The sequence below is a fragment of the Schistocerca serialis genome, chromosome 2, assembly GCF_023864345.2.
Source record: "Schistocerca serialis cubense isolate TAMUIC-IGC-003099 chromosome 2, iqSchSeri2.2, whole genome shotgun sequence".
Taxonomy (NCBI): Eukaryota; Metazoa; Arthropoda; class Insecta; order Orthoptera; family Acrididae; genus Schistocerca; species Schistocerca serialis.
Window position 1 is genome coordinate 517,140,109 of NC_064639.1, and position 19,444 is coordinate 517,159,552.

General features: G+C 40.8%; 1 protein-coding gene across 1 annotated transcript in view; it reads left to right on the forward strand.

Annotated features, from left to right (window-relative positions):
* The window catches only part of LOC126457488 (phenoloxidase 2-like), a 294,687-nt gene that overhangs the window by 118,018 nt on the left and 157,225 nt on the right, over nucleotides 1–19,444 (forward strand). The window contains exons 5-6 of the mRNA XM_050093788.1: nucleotides 5,160–5,310; nucleotides 5,411–5,512. Of these exons, the coding sequence (XP_049949745.1) occupies nucleotides 5,160–5,310; nucleotides 5,411–5,512 (253 nt within the window). The remainder of the gene's footprint in view (nucleotides 1–5,159; nucleotides 5,311–5,410; nucleotides 5,513–19,444) is intronic.

Genomic DNA, 19,444 nt, shown 5'->3' on the forward strand with positions numbered 1-19,444 from the left:
GAGTCAGGTATGGTCATCATGAGTGTACAAATAAACTTTTCTGTCTCGACCAGTTTCTATTACACCTTTTAATGTACAATTGGAATACAATTTTTTAACAATATTAACTCAACGGAACTCATAATACATCCACCCACTACCACTTACAGAGACAAACAGCTGAATATATAGAGATTAAAATAAGAAAAATTTATATACGCATGTCAGCTCCCTTAACGCATACATACATAAGTTTTCCTTCATAACAAAGTGCTTGCAATAACGCGTAGTCCAATTATTGTCAGTTGGTAACTGCGCAGTGTTTAGCTTGCGAAGCATGTGTGCACAGCTTGAGCTCCACTACCATCCCTGCTAGCTTTCATGTGTTTAATACAAAGTCAGAGTGTCAGTGCCATGCGTCCACTGCACAAATTTGTGAAGCTCATGTTCAGCAGCATGGTCCTTTGTGAAATCTTGAATGCAGTGACAACTGGTTACCATATTGGCACCTGACGAATGTATTCCAACTCTCACTTGCACTTATTCAGTGGGAACACAAGCCATACATCCAACATCCACCAACAAGGTAAGTTTCTTGTTGCTTCTACAATGTTGTCAGCACAGAAATGCATGTTTTTACGACATTTTCAAGCACAGAAAATGCATGTTTTTATGACGTTGTTGAGCACAGAAAATTCATATCACGCGAAGTATTGTCATTTTTAGTTCATCACGCACACACCCATATATCTCATACACACACTTAACGCTTTGCAGGCATGTTTCATATGTTTTCATGCTTTGTTTTTGAGTGTTGCATTACACAAAATTTCTGTAGTGTCCTTTCCACATACTATAGATATAACAAAAAATTTAAAAAAAATTTAGAAAATAAAAAAAATACAACTACAAAAATAAACTTATCCGATTCATTTGACAACATGCCATTATTTGCTGTATATATACATTACAGTCTGATGGTCATTTTGTTTAGTACATTTTGTTAAATTATCATTTCGTTACATTGTTCAATTCTAATTATATGAGTACACTTTTTACTCTCATTCTGTTTACATTCTTTACATAACATTCATACAATAATAGATTCTTTTTCCCTTTATGGCATAAATTCTGAAGATACAATGCATTCAAAAAGTTCTTAAGATTGCTGCAGAGACACCAGCAAAGCACGAAAAATTGTAGTGTTTTAGTAATTTTAATGATTTTGCTACTTTGTCTTTTGAGATGGTGTTGATGGACATTGACCTACAAGATGCATTTATTTTAAATTTGTTGGACTGGGTGTTCCTATTTACATTGATTTGATCATTTTATCAGCAACACCTGTGACAAAGTTATAAAAGTACTGGCTACTTTTAAGGCATTTGTTACTCTTTTATTTTCTTGTGAAAGTGTTTGTTATATTTCTACATGGTGCTCTGTTTTACCAGATTCTGTTTTTGTAACACTCACATGGGCTTCACTTCATGTTCTGGATTATAAATTTCTTCATCATTATGCATTATTTATGCTGCTCTTATCACTTATCTTATTATTTTGTGATTTTTTGTAGGATGTATGTAATTTAGCTGAGGAATTATCCATGTTATACATTTTATGAAGTTGTCTCTTCTTCTGGCATAAATCCATTACTCCCCTTGTGATACAAGTGTTTGTTCCAGTAAAGTGACGAAATACTGCAATGAAGAAACACTAAAAAAATAAATAAACAAAGTCTATGGAAAATTGCTACCAAAATAAGAGCTGGGTTAGTGGTATATATCTATTTACATCCTGGAATAGTTAAGTGGACACTGGAGGGAGGAGTAAATGGGGAAAAGTGTTGAGCAAACAGATAAAGACCAGAAAATGCACAGCAAATTATAGAGGATGTTGAGTATACTAGGTACATAGAAAGGGAGAATGAAGAAAAACTTTCCAAAAGCTAGGAAAATATGGAGAATTGCATCAAATCACAAATCTGTAGAAAAACTAATGACTTTTATAGAAACACTACTGTAACTGAGCTACATACACATGTGACAAAATTAGAGAAGGAAAGTTGCTACTCACCATATAGCGGAGATGCTGAGTTATGATAGGCACAACAAAAAGATTCACACAATTATAGCTTTCAACCATTAAGGCCTTTGTCAGTAATAGACACACATACACACACGCACACACACACACTCAAGCAAATGCAACTTGCACACACGTCTGCAGTCTCAGACAACTGGAAATTTACATATGTCTGCCTGTGTCTGTATATGTGCGGATGGGTATGTGTGTGTGTGCGAGTGTATACCTGTCCCTTTTTCCCCCTAAGGTAAGTCTTTCCGCTCCCAGGATTGGAATGATTCCTTAACCTCCCCCTTAAAACCCTCATCCATTCATCTTTCCCTCTCCTTCCCTCTTTCCTGATGAAGCAACCGTGGGTTGTGAAAACTTGAAATTTGTGTGTGTGTTTGTGTGTTTTTTATTGTCTCCTATCAACATACCAACGCTTTCGTTTGGTAAGTTACAGCATGTGTCCGGAAATGCTTAATTTCCATGTTATAGCTCATTTTAGTTTCGTCAGTATGTACTGTACTTCCTCGGTTCACCGCCATGATTTCATACAGGATACTCTACCTGTGCTGCTAGAACATGTGCCTTTACAAGTACGACACAACATGTGGTTCATGCACGATGGAGCTCCTGCACATTTCAGTCGAAGTGTTCGTACGCTTCTCAACAACAGATTCGGTGACCGATGGATTGGTAGAGGCGGACCAACTCCATGACCTCCACGCTCTCCTGACCTCAACTCTCTTGACTTTCATTTATGGGGGCATTTGAAAGCTCTTGTCTAAGCAACCCTGGTACCAAATGTAGAGACTCTTTGTGCTCATATTGTGGACGGCTGTGATACAATACGCCATTCTTCAGGGCTGCATCAGAGCATCAGGGATTCCATGCGACGGAGGGTGGATGCATGTATCCTCGCAAACGGAGGACATTTTGAACATTTCCTGTAACAAAGTGTTTGAAGTCCTGCTGGTACGTTCTGTTGGTTTGTGTTTCCATTCCATGATTAACGTGATTTGAAGAGAAGTAATAAAATGAGCTCTAACATGGAAAGTAAGCGTTTCAAGACACATGTTCACATAACATTTTTCTTTCTTTGTGTGTGAGAAATGTTTGCAGAAAGTTTGGCCGTACCTTTGTGTAACACCCTGGAGGGAAACATTCCACGTGGAAAAAATATATCTAAAAACAAAGAATATGTGACTTACCAAACGAGAGCACTGGCAGGACATTTGTAAATGTCTGCTTGTGTCTGTGTATGTGCGGATGGATGTGTGTGTGTATGCGAGTGTATACCTGTCCTTTTTTCCTCCCTAAGGTAAGTCTTCCTGCTCCCGGGATTGGAATGACTCCTTACCCCCTCCCTTAAAACACACATCCTTTCATCTTTCCCTCTCCTTCCCTCTTTCCTGATGAAGCAACCGTTGGTTGCGAAAGCTAGAACTTTGTGTGTATGTTTGTGTGTCTATCAACCTGCCAGCACTCTCGTGTGTGTGTGTGTGTGTGTGTGTGTGTCTATATATATATATATATATATATATAAGTCTAGAGGGAAACATTCCACGTGGGAAAAAATATATATAAAAACAAAGATGAGGTGACTTACCGAATGAAAGTGCTGGCAGGTTGCACACACACACAAAGGCAGGTGAGCCATATGGATACAAAACTGTACAACATACTGCCAGCCAACATCAGAGACTTAGAAGATGACAACAGATTTAAAGTAGAATTTAAAGAATTTCTACTTGAACAAGGTTTTTACTCAGTAAATTTCTGTTTAGTCCAATAAATAATTCTGAAAATGTTTATACTAAGCAAAACTGAAAACACCGTCTTTCATTCCCTAAAGTATCTGTTATTTTTTTTAAATCTGATGGACAGCTGCTGATTGTGGTAAAATCTTTACGTATTATTGTAGTGAATATAGGGGCTTCCTGTTTAGGGATGACAAAAGTAAAGCCTTAGGGCAAACAGACTATGCAGTTACCATACTGTTAGTATACATGTATAAAAAGTTGTATTACTGTATCTTGTATGACCAAGTATTATTCTTTGTACATTTTTTGTACAATTTTGTATGTATTGTTCTTTGTACTACTTAATGTAAAATTTTGTATGTTCCTTTTGCACAGACTGTTTCCATAAATTTGCGTGTAATTTTGGACAACATCCATACAATATATATTGTTTACAGATGAACAAATAAATAAATAAAATAAAATAAATAAAATAAATTATCTCTGTTAGAGATCTCTTAAAACTGCTTGTCAGAGAGACTCCACCAGTTTTATTGATTACTGGGAAGGAAATATTGCATCTCATAGTTGCCAAACTAATATCTAAACCATGTCAATGGTTATGATTTGATATCATATTAAATCTGACAGATTTTAGTTTGCAGTTTTATTTGTTTTGTGATTTGTAGCTTCTTATTGCTTATAATTTTTTATAACAAACTACTATTTGTATGCAGTTCATTAATTTTACACAGAATTAAGAATAGCAGACATGAACTATACAAAAATGCTGGATGATAAATCTAATTATAAGCCAGTTGTGGTCTTGTGGGCACACAGTGCAGTTATTGATTCCATTTTATGGTTAGAATCCATACAGTGAGTACATGTTTTAACACAGAACACCTAATGGTGACTGGATAAATTCTCAGTATATTATGGATAACACTGAAATGACAACTCATCTGTACACCTGAAAGCACGTTATTAATCAATCATGCTGTGGAAACCCGACAGGTTGCACTCTTGCTTCCTTCCATTTTTATTATTTTTTATCAGTAAACTCAGAGCTGGAAATGGAAATAAGAACCATTGTTTCAGTACATCCTTTTACTATTTGCAAAATGAAATAGGTTTATTTTTCCAGCAAATTGTCATAAACAATAACCCTACTATAAAGATGTTGCCAACACAGCTATAAAATTGATGGTGCTTATTGTGGATAACATGATTCATTATGTATCTACTAACCTGTGGTGACAAAATGTATAAGCATTACTCTGGAAATCAGAGGAAATAGCCAGTTATATAATGATGGATATACTTAGTTAATGAATTATAACTGATAATTTCCAATTTTTTAATCTTCAGATACAATTTTGAACGACTTAGTAATCATCTTGGAAGAGTGAGAAAATTAAATAACTGGCATAAGCCACTAAAAGAGGCTTACTTTCCTAAACTTGACAATATGATAGCAAGTAGAGTCTGGCCAGCTCGACATGAATTTGCTAAACTTCAGGTAAGAATTTATTGTCTAGTGTTATAACTATTGCCTTAGAATGCTTTGATGTTCTGCAATATTAAACACATAATTCATGTATTACTTGTCTATCTACCAGGATATTAACCGTGAACTTGATCAGCTATCATTTGACATTCAAGACATGGAACGTTTTAGAGACAGAATATTTGAAGCAATTCATCGAAAAGGTGCACTCAATGTAAGTCATGTTCATAATTGACTATGATAGCAGTAATGAGCTAAGGGAATATCTCTACATATAATTTACCTTACAAAAAACTTGAAATGCTTTCTTTAAACAAACAGAAAATTGTAATTGGACTGCAAGCCAGTAGCTTCTTGAATGTTTGTGTTATTGAGCTTCACATCTCAAGTAACAAAAAGTACTACACTTGTAAGTGATGCAGTTAATATGTACATACATTCTAGAATTTTACCTCTGACTGCAATGTACTCTTTTTTTGCTATAGAAGAACAGAGCAAAAGTTGACTTACACGTTATATTATTTATGATGACATTGTCAGCTAGATGATAGGAAAGTCCGCTGATAAGTGATTTGATCTTGAAAATGGAACAAGATACCTTGGAAAAATAATATGATATGTAAGGAGTCATTCCAATCCCGGGAGCGGAAAGACTTACCTTATGGGGAGAAAAGGACGGGTATACACTCGCACACACACACATATCCATCCACACATATACAGACACAAGCAGACATATTCAAAGACGAAGAGTTTGGGCAGAGATGTCAGTCGAGGCAGAAGTGCAGAGGCAAAGATGTTGTTGAATGACAGGTGAGGTATGAGTGGCAGCAACTTGAAATTAGCGGAGATTTAGGCCTGGTGGGTAACGGGAAGAGAGGATATATTGAAGAGCAAGTTCCCATCTCCGGAGTTCGGATAGCTTGTTGTTAGTGGGAAGTATCCAGATAACCCGGACGGTGTAACACTGTGCCAAGATGTGCTGGCCGTGCACCAAGGCATGTTTAGCCACAGGGTGATCCTCATTACCAACAAACACTGTCTGCCTGTGTCCATTCATGTGAATGGGCAGTTTGTTGCTGGACATTCCCACATAGAATGCATCACAGTGTAGGCAGGTCAGTTGGTAAATCATGTGGGTGCTTTCACACGTGGCTCTGCCTATGATCATGTACATCTTCCAGGTTACGGGACTGGAGTAGGTGGTGGTGGGAGGGTGCATGGGACAGGTTTTACACCGGGGGTGGTTACAAGGGTAGGAGCCAGAGGGTAGGGAAGGTGGTTTGGGGATTTCATAGGGATGATCTAACAGGTTACGAAGGTTAGGTGGACGGCGGAAAGACACTCTTGGTGGAGTGGGGAGGATTTCATGAAGGGTGGATCTCATTTCAGGGCAGGATTTGAGGAAGTCGTATCTCTGCTGGAGAGCCACATTCAGAGTCTGGTCCAGTCCTGGCAAGTATCCTGTCACAAGTGGGGCACTTTTGTGGTTCTTCTGTGGGAGGTTCTGGGTTTGAGGGGATGAGGAAGTGGCTCTGGTTATTTGCTTCTGTACCAGGTCGGGAGGGTAATTGCGGGATGCGAAAGCTGTTGTCAGGTTGTTGGTGTAATGGTTCAGGGATTCAGGACTGGAGCAGATTCGTTTGCCACAAAGACCTAAGCTGTAGGGAAGCGACCATTTGATATGGAATGGGTGGCAGCTGTCAAAATGGAGGTACTGTTGCTTGTTGGTGGGTTTGATGTGGACAGATGTGTGAAGCTGGCCATTGGACAGATGGAGGTCAACGTCGAGGAAAGTGGCATCGGATTTTGAGTAGGTCCAGGTGAATCTAATGGAACCAAAGGAGTTGAGGTTGGAGAGAAAATTCTGGAGTTCTTCTTTACTGTGAGTCCAGATCATGAATATGTCATCAATAAATCTGTACCAAACTATGGGTTGGCAGGCTTTGGTAACCAAGAAGGCTTCCTCTAAGCGACCCATAAATATTTTGGCGTACAAGGGGGGCATTCTGGTACCCATGGCTGTTCCCTTTAATTGTTGGTATCTCTGGCCCTCAAAAGTGAAGAAGTTGTCGGTTAGGATGAAGCTGCCTAAGGTAATGACTAAAGAAGTTTTAGGTAGGGCAGCAGGTGATCAGCGTGAAAGGAACTGCTCCACCACAGAGAGGCCCTGGATGTGCGGGATATTTGTGTATAAGGAAGTGGCATCAGTTGTTATAAGGATGGTTTCTGGCGGTAGCAGGTTGGGTAAGGATTCCAGGCATTCGAGAAAGTGGTTGGTGTCTTTGATGAAGGATGGGAGACTGCATGTAATGGGTTGAAGGTGTTGATCTACGTAGGCAGAGATACGTTCTATGGGGGAGCTTGGTAACCAGCTACAATGGGGCGGCTGGTATGATTGGGTTTGTGAATTTTAGGAAAGGTAGAAGGTAAGGGTGCGGGGTGTCAGTGGGGTCAGGAGGTTGATGGAGTCAGGTGAAAGGTTTTGTAGGGGGCCTAAGGTTCTGAGGATTCCTTGAAGCTCTGCCTGGACATCAGGAATGGGATTACCTTGGCAAACTTTGTATGTAGTGTTGTCTGAAAGCTGACGCAGTCCCTTAGCCACATACACCCGATGATCAAGTACCACGGTCATGAAACCCTTGTCAGCCAGAAGAATGATGATGGATCAGTCAGCCTTCAGATCACGGATAGCCTGGGCTTCAGCTGAGGTGATGTTGGGAGTAGGATTAAGGTTTTTCAAGAAGGATTGAGAGGCAAGGCTGGAAGTGAGAAATTCCTGGAAGGTTTGGAGAGGGTGATTTTGAGGAAGAGGAGGTGGGTGCCATTGTGATGGAGGATGGAACTGTTCCAGGCAGGGTTCAATTTGGATAGTGTCTTGGGGAGTTGGATCATTAGGAGTAGGATTAGGATTATTTTTCTTCGTGGCAAAGTGATATTTCCAGCAGAGAGTACGAGTATAGGACAGTAAATCTTTGACGAGGGCTATTTGGATGAATCTGGGAGTAGGACTGAAGGTGAGGCCTTTGAATAGGATAGAGGTTTCGGATTGGGAGAGAGGTTTGGAGGAAAGGTTAACTACTGAATTGGGATGTTGTGGTTCCAGATTGTGTTGAATAGAATTTTGAGGTTTTAGGGGGAGTGGAGCTGGATGTCAGAGATTGAGTAGATGGGAGAGACTGGGTCTGTGTGCAATGAGAAGAGGTAGTGGTTTGTTGGAAAGGTTGTGGAAGGTGAGTGAGTTGCTTTTCCGCAGGTGGGAAACCAGGAGATTGGTTAGTTTTTTGAGGTGGAGGGTGGCATGCTGTTCTAATTTGCGGTTGGCCTGTAGGAGGATGCTCTGAACACCCAGTGTGGATGTGGGAGAGGAAAGATTGAGGACTTTTATTAAAGATAGGAGTTGATGGGTGTGTTCATTGGCTGAGTTGATGTGTAGGTGAAGGATTAGGTGGGTGATGGCAATGGATTGTTCAGTTTGGAACTGGCATAGGGACTGATGGAAAGAAGGGTTGCAGCCAGAGATGGGAACTTTAAGTGTGAGGCCTTGGGCATAATGCCAAATGTCAGACAAGCTTGAGAAAATAAATGCGGAGGGAATGTAAATAAAACTTAATAGGGTCGTTGTGGGGGTGTTGTGAGTGTGACATGGTATTAGAAGGTGGAAAGTGTAACATGAGGCTGAAATGAAAATGAAAATAAAAATAAAAATATATGGGGAGAGATAAAGGTGAACTAGAAAGCAACTGGAGATCTGGTGTGAAAAAAGGCGTGAATGTGTTGGTTAAAGCTGGGTTATGTTGATCCTGTGGTGAACTTGGGTTGGTAGACAATGATGTGCATGAAGGTTAGGTGGTTGTGTTGCCGCCAAAACACGTTAAAGGGTGGAGAAATTCGGGAAAATTTCGAAAAAACTACATGTAAATGGTTTTGTGGTGGCAGATTATGAAAATGAAGCTAACAATTGTCTGACAAAGAAATAATGTGAGAAGCGGCTAGAAATGATCAGAGATGTGGGAAAAACAGAAATGGAAATAAAGCGAAAGTTATTAGAACTAGCCGAAATGGTTGTTTAATAGGTGATGATGATGATGAGCGTTTGGCGTCATTGGCCGGGAGGCCCCTCGCGGGGCAGGTCCGGCCGCCATATCGCAGGTCTTATTACAGTCGGCGCCACATTGGGCGACCTGCACGCCGGATGGGGATGAAATGATGATGAACACAACACAACACCCAGTCCCTGAGCGGAGAAAATCTCCGACCCAGCCGGGAATCGAACCCGGGCCCAGAGGACGGCAATCCGTCACGCTGACCACTCAGCTACTGGGGCGGACGTTTAATAGGTGAAAGGAACTGTTTGTGAACTAGAAACGGTGGATTTTATAGCAGTGGTAGTGTTGAAAGCGGAAAAAAAATTTTTTGGTTATGGTTTGGATGTGGGTTACGTATTATTGAGTATATATAGGCGGGATAAAATTGTATAGTAGATTACTGGCAAAAACAGAAAGAGAAAATAAGACAACAGAAAAGATTTCGAAATGCAACAGTGACAATAACAAACGTAATTGTTGGGTTCAAATTAATGATATGAATATAATAGAGGGAAACATTCGACTTGGGAAAAATATATCTAAAAACAAAGATGATGTGACTTACCAAACGAAAGCGCTGGCAGGTCGATAGACACACAAACAAACACAAACATACACACAAAATTCTAGTTTTCGCAACCAATGGTTGCTTCGTCAGGAAAGAGGGGAGGAGAGGGAAAGGCGAAAGGATGTGGGTTTTAAGGGAGAGGGTAAGGAGTCATTCCAATCCCGGGAGCGGAAAGACTTACCTTAGGGGGAAAAGAGGACGGGTATACACTCGCACACACACACACACACATATCAATCCACACATACACAGACCCAAGCAGACATATTCAAAGACAAAGAGTTTGGGCAGAGATGTAAGTCGAGGCAGAAGTGCAGAGGCAAAGATGTTGTTGAATGACAGGTGAGGTATGAGTGGCGGCAACTTGAAATTAGCGGAGATTGAGGCCTGGTGGGTAACAGGAAGAGAGGATATATTGAAGAGCAAGTTCCCATCTCCGGAGTTCGGATAGGTTGCTGTTAGTGGGAAGTATCCAGATAACCCGGGCGGTGTAACACTGTGCCAAGATGTGCTGGCCATGCACCAAGGCATGTTTAGCCACAGGGTGATCCTCATTACCAACAAACACTGTCTGCCTGTGTCCATTCATGTGAATGGGCAGTTTGTTGCTGGACATTCCCACATAGAATGCATCACAGTGTAGGCAGGTCAGTTGGTAAATCATGTGGGTGCTTTCACACGTGGCTCTGCCTATGATCATGTACATCTTCCAGGTTACGGGACTGGAGTAGGTGGTGGTGGGAGGGTGCATGGGACAGGTTTTACACCGGGGGTGGTTACAAGGGTAGGAGCCAGAGGGTAGGGAAGGTGGTTTGGGGATTTCATAGGGATGATCTAACAGGTTACGAAGGTTAGGTGGACGGCGGAAAGACACTCTTGGTGGAGTGGGGAGGATTTCATGAAGGGTGGATCTCATTTCAGGGCAGGATTTGAGGAAGTCGTATCTCTGCTGGAGAGCCACATTCAGAGTCTGGTCCAGTCCTGGAAAGTATCCTGTCACAAGTGGGGCACTTTTGTGGTTCTTCTGTGGGAGGTTCTGGGTTTGAGGGGATGAGGAAGTGGCTCTGGTTATTTGCTTCTGTACCAGGTCGGGAGGGTAATTGCGGGATGCGAAAGCTGTTGTCAGGTTGTTGGTGTAATGGTTCAGGGATTCAGGACTGGAGCAGATTCGTTTGCCACAAAGACCTAAGCTGTAGGGAAGCGACCATTTGATATGGAATGGGTGGCAGCTGTCAAAATGGAGGTACTGTTGCTTGTTGGTGGGTTTGATGTGGACAGATGTGTGAAGCTGGCCATTGGACAGATGGAGGTCAACGTCGAGGAAAGTGGCATCGGATTTTGAGTAGGTCCAGGTGAATCTAATGGAACCAAAGGAGTTGAGGTTGGAGAGAAAATTCTGGAGTTCTTCTTTACTGTGAGTCCAGATCATGAATATGTCATCAATAAATCTGTACCAAACTATGGGTTGGCAGGCTTTGGTAACCAAGAAGGCTTCCTCTAAGCGACCCATAAATATTTTGGCGTACAAGGGGGGCATCCTGGTACCCATGGCTGTTCCCTTTAATTGTTGGTATCTCTGGCCCTCAAAAGTGAAGAAGTTGTCGGTTAGGATGAAGCTGCCTAAGGTAATGACTAAAGAAGTTTTAGGTAGGGCAGCAGGTGATCGGCGTGAAAGGAACTGCTCCACCACAGAGAGGCCCTGGATGTGCGGGATATTTGTGTATAAGGAAGTGGCATCAGTTGTTATAAGGATGGTTTCTGGCGGTAGCAGATTGGGTAAGGATTCCAGGCATTCGAGAAAGTGGTTGGTGTCTTTGATGAAGGATGGGAGACTGCATGTAATGGGTTGAAGGTGTTGATCTACAGGTGAAAGGTTTTGTAGGGGGCCTAAGGTTCTGAGGATTCCTTGAAGCTCTGCCTGGACATCAGGAATGGGATTACCTTGGAAAACTTTGTATGTAGTGTTGTCTGAAAGCTGACGCAGTCCCTCAGCCACATACGCCCGATGATCAAGTACCACGGTCATGAAACCCTTGTCAGCCAGAAGAATGACGATGGATCAGTCAGCCTTCAGATCACGGATAGCCTGGGCTTCAGCTGAGGTGATGTTGGGAGTAGGATTAAGGTTTTTCAAGAAGGATTGAGAGGCAAGGCTGGAAGTGAGAAATTCCTGGAAGGTTTGGAGAGGGTGATTTTGAGGAAGAGGAGGTGGGTGCCGTTGTGATGGAGGATGGAACTGTTCCAGGCAGGGTTCGATTTGGATAGTGTCTTGGGGAGTTGGATCATTAGGAGTAGGATTAGGATTATTTTTCTTCGTGGCAAAGTGATATTTCCAGCAGAGAGTACGAGTATAGGACAGTAAATCTTTGACGAGGGCTATTTGGATGAATCTGGGAGTAGGGCTGAAGGTGAGGCCTTTGAATAGGATAGAGGTTTCGGATTGGGAGAGAGATTTGGAGGAAAGATTAACTACTGAATTGGGATGTTGTGGTTCCAGATTGTGTTGAATAGAATTTTGAGGTTTTAGGGGGAGTGGAGCTGGATGTCAGAGATTGAGTAGATGGGAGAGACTGGGTCTGTGTGCAATGAGAAGAGGTAGTGGTTTGTTGGAAAGGTTGTGGAAGGTGAGTGAGTTGCTTTTCCGCAGGTGGGAAACCAGGAGATTGGTTAGTTTTTTGAGGTGGAGGGTGGCATGCTGTTCTAATTTGCGGTTGGCCTGTAGGAGTAATTTTTAATTGTTTTTTATTTAGGTATTATGTTTTGTAACCTGTTAGTTTTGCACTTCTTGTGGAAATTCATTTATGCCAGCTAACAAGTATTCCCAATGAACTTAATACAGTGAAAGCTTTCACAATTGGAATTTACATCATTTAAAACTTCCAGGCTGCAAGTGTATGGTTGATGTATGAAGCTATTCATTGAAATTTTATGCTCATTTGTGGGGTACATCTGCATGAATAAAATGGAAACACCATTGAAAATTTAAGGTGGTGCCAGATTCATAGCTGCATTATGAATGGTATAGGGAGCAACATAATACATCACCTGATGCCACGTGCATGGTTGTCTCTGACCGGTGACATCGTTATCTATTAAGAGTAAATAATTATTAGTCTCTCAGTGCAAAGTAACCATCTGTATTTTATTTTATTTAACTCCCTCTTGTTTTCTGTTAAGATTATCATGACACTGATAAATTTCTGTTGCCTCTCTGTATAAGTGTGTGTGACAAGAGTTGTCTTGGCTGAAATGTTTGCCTCAGCTTTTTGGAAAGCATGTTCTGACATGGCCAATTTATCATTTTGTCCAAATTGATGGTTCATTTACTGTTTGGCTAAGTGAGTGTTAATACTTCTTTTTGTAGTTCCAATATACAGGATGTCCCAAAAAAAAGACCTGAATTTAAATAGAATTATTTATTAGGAAAAAGGACTTAACACCAACAAATTGCATACTAAATTACTCTAAAAAGACAGAAGTTTATAAAATTCCATCATAAATGTTCAATATGTCCTCCATTGGCTGCTCAGATGACATCTAGCAGATAGCTGAATTCATCCCAGACTGAGCGTAAGGTGTCCTCTGTCACTGAAGTTACAGCAGCTGATATTCTGGTATTTAGTTCATCAATGTCACGAGGTAGGGGGGAACATAAACTCATTGTTTATCATACCCCCACAGGAAGAAATCACGTGGTGTTAAGTCATGGGACCTAGGAGGCAAAGAGTGTAAATCCTGGTCTCACGGCCCTGTACACCCTATCCAACGTTGAGGCATGTTGGCGTTGAGGAAATGGCACACATTGTTGTGCCAGTGTGGTGGTGCTCCATCTTGCTGATAGATGATATTGCCAGATTCAAGTTTTGGGAATAACCAGTTCCATGGCATTGCAAGATATGATTGTCCTGTTATGGTTTCTTCCTCAAAAAAGTAGGGTCCATAAACCTTGCTTTGCGAAACAGCACAAAAACCATTCACTTTTGGTGTATTACATTCATCTTCAGTTGTTTCATGACGATTTTTGAGCCCCCATATACACACATTATGACAGTGAACCTTACCTCTAATACGGAAAGTTGCCTCATCACGGTATCAACTGTGACATAAAAGTGTCATCTTCCATGTCCTCTAGAATAGCATTGCTAAAGTCCACTCACTTCACTTTGTTAATATCTCAAAGAGCTTGTACCAGTTGTAATTGGTATGGTTTTAGGGCTAAACAATGCTGTAACACATGCCACACTGTCATGTGTGGTAATGCAAGTTCTTGGCTAGCACGCTGCATAGACTTGCGGGGGCTCCCCTAAAAAGGTTATCGGATTTGTTCCACTGCTTGTTCAGGACCCTGTGGCTGGCCAGGACTTTGGCCTTTACAGAGGCACCCTGTTTCTTCAAACTGTTTATACCACCATCAAATGTTCTTTGGTGATGGTGGTTTAGCACAAAATATGAAACGCCCGCTGAACTGCGATCACTGATTGAGTATGACTAAATTCAATAACACAATACACCTTCTATTGTGCGGATGCCATATTGCATGAGACTGGCTGCATGCTCCAAGTCAGCGCTTGTAGTGACATCTAGCAGACTTTTTTCTGAAACTCTAGACCATGCTGATTACATCTAGCACTGTTTCAGTTACGTAGTGACATTTGTCTCAATATTATTAAAAGCTAAAATCGGGTCATTCTTTTTGAGACACTCTGTATACTTGGCCACAGGTACATGGATTTTTATTCATACCACTGATGCTAGTGGATGATATACGTCTTTTGCAGTTTTTGGGCAATGTTTTATTTTCCTGGTGGGCTTAAAAATCATCTGAACCCCTTTCTTGGACAAACCCTTCTGTTATGATCAGTAATTCTGTTAATAAATTGTAGAAAGACTTCCCTTTTTGGTGATCATTGTTTTTCACTAGTCCTGAAATTCCCCCTTCTTGGACATAGTACTCATTCTGCTGTAAGTAACTGAGATCTTTTTGTAAGTAAACTGACTCATATATTTTATTAGCCCTTTTGACCAAGGATATAATTATGTCTCTTTTTTGGTTTGGGTGAAGGTTGGATTCCTTATGGAGCTACTGATCAATGTGTGTTGTTCTTCTGTACATCTTTCGATACAAAATACATGTGCCCATTTGATTACTGAAACATTTAGAAAATTAAGTTGCCTAATGCACACTTTCTCTGTCATAAATTTAATTTTTGGGTTGACGTTATTATGATGTACCAGTAAGATATCCAACTCCTTATTTGCCATGTATCCAGATTACTAATCTAACACACCCATAGTGGGTGCTGGCCTGTGGTTGCCTGTTGTTCACAAACCTTCACAAACAATTTGGCAACAATGGACTAAGAAGGCTGCCCACAGACACCCTTGAATATGCTCATAAATTTATTACTATACTGGAAGTAGGTTGTAGTAACACAATTTGTTGGCAAATCTACTGTATCTATCAGATATATATCCACCATGTATGAAATAGCTTCATTCACAGAAATATCATAAATAAGGATACAGTACTTAAGATGAAAAGAATATCTTCCTCCCATGTTCATGTATTTTAATTCCTCAATAAAATGAACTGAATTTTGAATACAACTGTCAGTTTTCCAACATTGGGATGCAGCAGTAAGGCTATATAACTGGCCACATGGTTGACAGGGGACTCCATGTTACTAACAATATGTCTCTTAAGGAACCTCAAGTTCATGAACTACAGCTGAATATTAAACAAGTTTATCTAGAATTGTTTAAGAATCATTTTACAACTATTAATTCTGCTCCAAGAATACTGATATCAAGTTACCAACCAACAAATGGCTCATCAAAATGATGCAAACATCATATTTCCATTATTAAATAATCCATAACCATTTTCAACTTGAATATGGTGGAATTGCTCGTATGTGCTTCATAATTTGTCTTGACACTTATGGAAGGACTCCAGCGAAACTATAGCTAGAGTTGCGTAATGTATAATTTCTACTATTACTACTACCACTACTAAAGAGATTTATATTTTTGGTACCAGAACATCTTTGGTTCTACATCTACAGCTACAACCGTACACTGCAAACCATTGCCAAGTGCATGGTTGAAGGTACATTCATTGTAACAGTTGTTTGGGCTTCCTGATGTTCCATTCACATATGTGTCATGGGAATGATTGCTTAAATGCCTATGTGCCTTCTATAATTAGCTTGATCTTGTCTTTCTGGTATCTATGAGTGTAATACACAAGGGGTTGTAATGTATTCCCACACTTATCACTTAAATTTAGTTCTTTGTCATGTATTTTCGGGCCTTTATCAGATCGGTTCTTTCAGCATCTTTGTGACACTCTCTCATAGATTGGACAAACCTGTGATATTTATGTTGCCATTCTCTGTATCCATTCAATATCCCCTGTTAGTCCAATTTGATATTGGTCCCACACACTTGAGCAATATGCTAGGATGGGTCACATGAGGGCTTTGTATTCACCCTCCTTTCTAAACTGATTACATTTCCTTAATATTCTACCAATGAACTGCAATCTGCCACCTGCTTTATCAACAACTGAGACTGTGTGAATGTTCCATTTCATATCCTTATGAATTATTGCACCCAGATATTTGTATGAGTTGACGGATTTCAAATATAACTCATTGATATTATAGCCATAGGATACTGCTTTTTTTTCATTTTGTGATGTACCCAATTTTACATTTCTAAAAATTTAAAGCAAGTTGCCAGTCTTTGCATCGCTTTGAAATCTTGCCTGTGAAATGTCTGAAACAATATTGTCCACAAGGGCATTAATGTACAACAGTAACAGCAAGGGTCCCAATCAATTTCTTGGGCCCCAACACATTTGAACCTTTTTTCTTCAGAAGTGTTATCAATGATGAGTTTGAATGGCACATACAGTGTATTTATCTAGATGGCACATTAAATTTTGCTTCCTTTGCCAAACCAAATAGAAACTAAAAAAATTAACAGTTGTAGATGTAAATGGAAAGATAGTTTATTATCAAGTTATGCAGTGAGTGTACAAAATAATATTTTTTGATCAAATCATATATTCCAAACTGCAATTTCAAGGTTGTGCAGTGATTCTAATTCTACACAACTGCCATTCAAACAATAATTTGATTGTGTATTGCCGACACTGCCAGGGTTCTTCTGCTGCTACAGTAGTGGGGTCACACTTCTGTTTTCATAGTCATCTACTTGTCCAATTTCTGTTAAGTTTTGGCAAAACAAGCAAACATCAACATGCCATCTAGATAAATGTACTGCATACATTACTCAAAATTTTCCATTTAATAGACTTCCCTGAAGGAAAACAGTTTAACAAGTTAGATGAAAATAAATTTCCAAGTGTGTTGCAGTTCCAGGGGAATACTGTAATCCAGTGTATCTTTAACAGTGAATAGCTGAGATTGAAACTTACCAAAGAAGTTTACTTCTACCCTTCACTTATCTTTGACATAAGAAAATCTACAGCAAATAGCGTACCATCTTTCTATTCCTATCCCTGTACAGAGTGAGCAAGTGAATCTTTCTATGCAAAAATCTCTTAATTCATCAGTGATACTGACTTTGACAAACAGCTGGCAAGATCCTGCAAGTCATCAGTGCGTGTAAAAAATGCATCATTGTTCTATTAAAAAAAGAAAGAAAAAAAAGCTTTTGGCCAAACAGGCCTTCATAAGAATAAGGCAACATACACATACACACACACATGACCAAAGTCTCTGCCTGCCAAACCCAGATGCGGGCAGCAGTGCATGATGGGAGAAGTAAACTGGTTGTTGAGGGTAAGGAGGAGGCTGGGGCAGGGGGGAGGGATAGCAGCATAAGGGTGCGGCACAGTGAAGTGCTGCATGTGGAGAGAGGATAGGACAGCTAGATGCAGTTGGAAAGTTAGACAGTTGGGGGGGGGGGGGGGGGGGGCAGCAGAAAAGGAGAGAAGTAGAAAGACTGTAGGTGTGTTGATAGAATAGAGGGTTGTGTAGTGCTGGAATGGGAACAGGGAAGGGGATAGATGTTCTTTACCCATCTATTCCCTTCCCTGTTCCCATTTCAGAACTACACAACCCTCTATTCCAGCAATGCACCCACAGTTTTTTATTTCTCTCCTTTTCTGCTGCCCCCTCCCCCCTTACCATCCGTCTAGCTTCCTGACTGCACCTATCTCTCCTAACATCTCCCCACCTTGTCCCTATATGCTCCCACATGCAGCACTTTATTGTCTCCCACTCCCACCTTGCTATCCCACCCCACCCACTCTCCAGCCTCCTCCTTACCCACCACCCAGACTGCTATTCTCATCGTGTGCTGCTGTTTGCAGTCTGGCCTTGGCAGTCAGAGATTGTGGTCATGTGTGTGTGAGTTGCATTTGCATGAGTCCATATGTGTATGTTGTCTAATTTTGATTGAGGCCTATTTGGCGTTAAGCTATGTTTGGCAGTCTTTTTCCTGTACCTACATGTGACTCATCATCTCCGTTGTATGGTGAGCAGTGAGTATCATTTTCATAATATTGTCATTGTTTCATCTTGGATTTCCCATTGTTAAATTTGATACCTGTTTATATGTTGATAACAAGGCTATGAAAACATGACTGCCTTTACATTGTGAACTCATGTGAGACTTCTTATTAAGTTTAAAATTGATTAGAAAGAAAATACTTCGAAAACAAGTCTCGATGAACCCAATTGTAACCAGGAATCAATAAAACCAAGCGAAAGAAGCAAGTAGAAGTGAGAGAGGGGTAACAGCTGGAGGCTCCCAGGACATATTACATGATGGGAGACACACCCTCCTTACCTAATTGGGTTCTCCTCACACTCCATTACCATAAGCAAATTAGCAACATGAAGAAGTTGATAAAATCTCAGGAAATAGAGCAAAGATGATGAGACAGTAAAACAATGACAGATGTAAAAGAATAAGAAGAATTAAAAAGGTAGGAAAGGTAGGATCCAGGCCAGTCAACCAAGCCGGGACAGCAAAGGGCCCCCTCATTCGGAGCAGGCATGGGGCACCTGTCCACTCCGTCAAGAAGCCAACAAGGCCAGTGCACCCTACCTCACAGAGAGGAGTAGAATCTATCTTCACAGGTAAAATGTAAAACCAGATCAGCTGCTTTGGTGTCATCCACTGCCACCAGAGGCAGTGTGTCAGCAAGTTTAAGGATTCACCATAAAGTTTCCAAATTAGTGCAGTCCTGGAGGATGTGGGCCACCATCGGATGGGCATGACAGTGACAGTGGCATGGATCCTAACATCATGTGGTCTTGGTTCAAATGGCTCTGAGCACTATGGGACTCTACTGCTGAGGTCATTAGTCCCCTAGAACTTAGAACTAGTTAAACCTAACTAACCTAAGGACATCACAAACATCCACGCCCGAGGCAGGATTCGAACCCGCGACCGTAGCGGTCTTGCGGTTCCAGACTGCAGCACCTTTAACCGCACGGCCACTTCAGCCGGC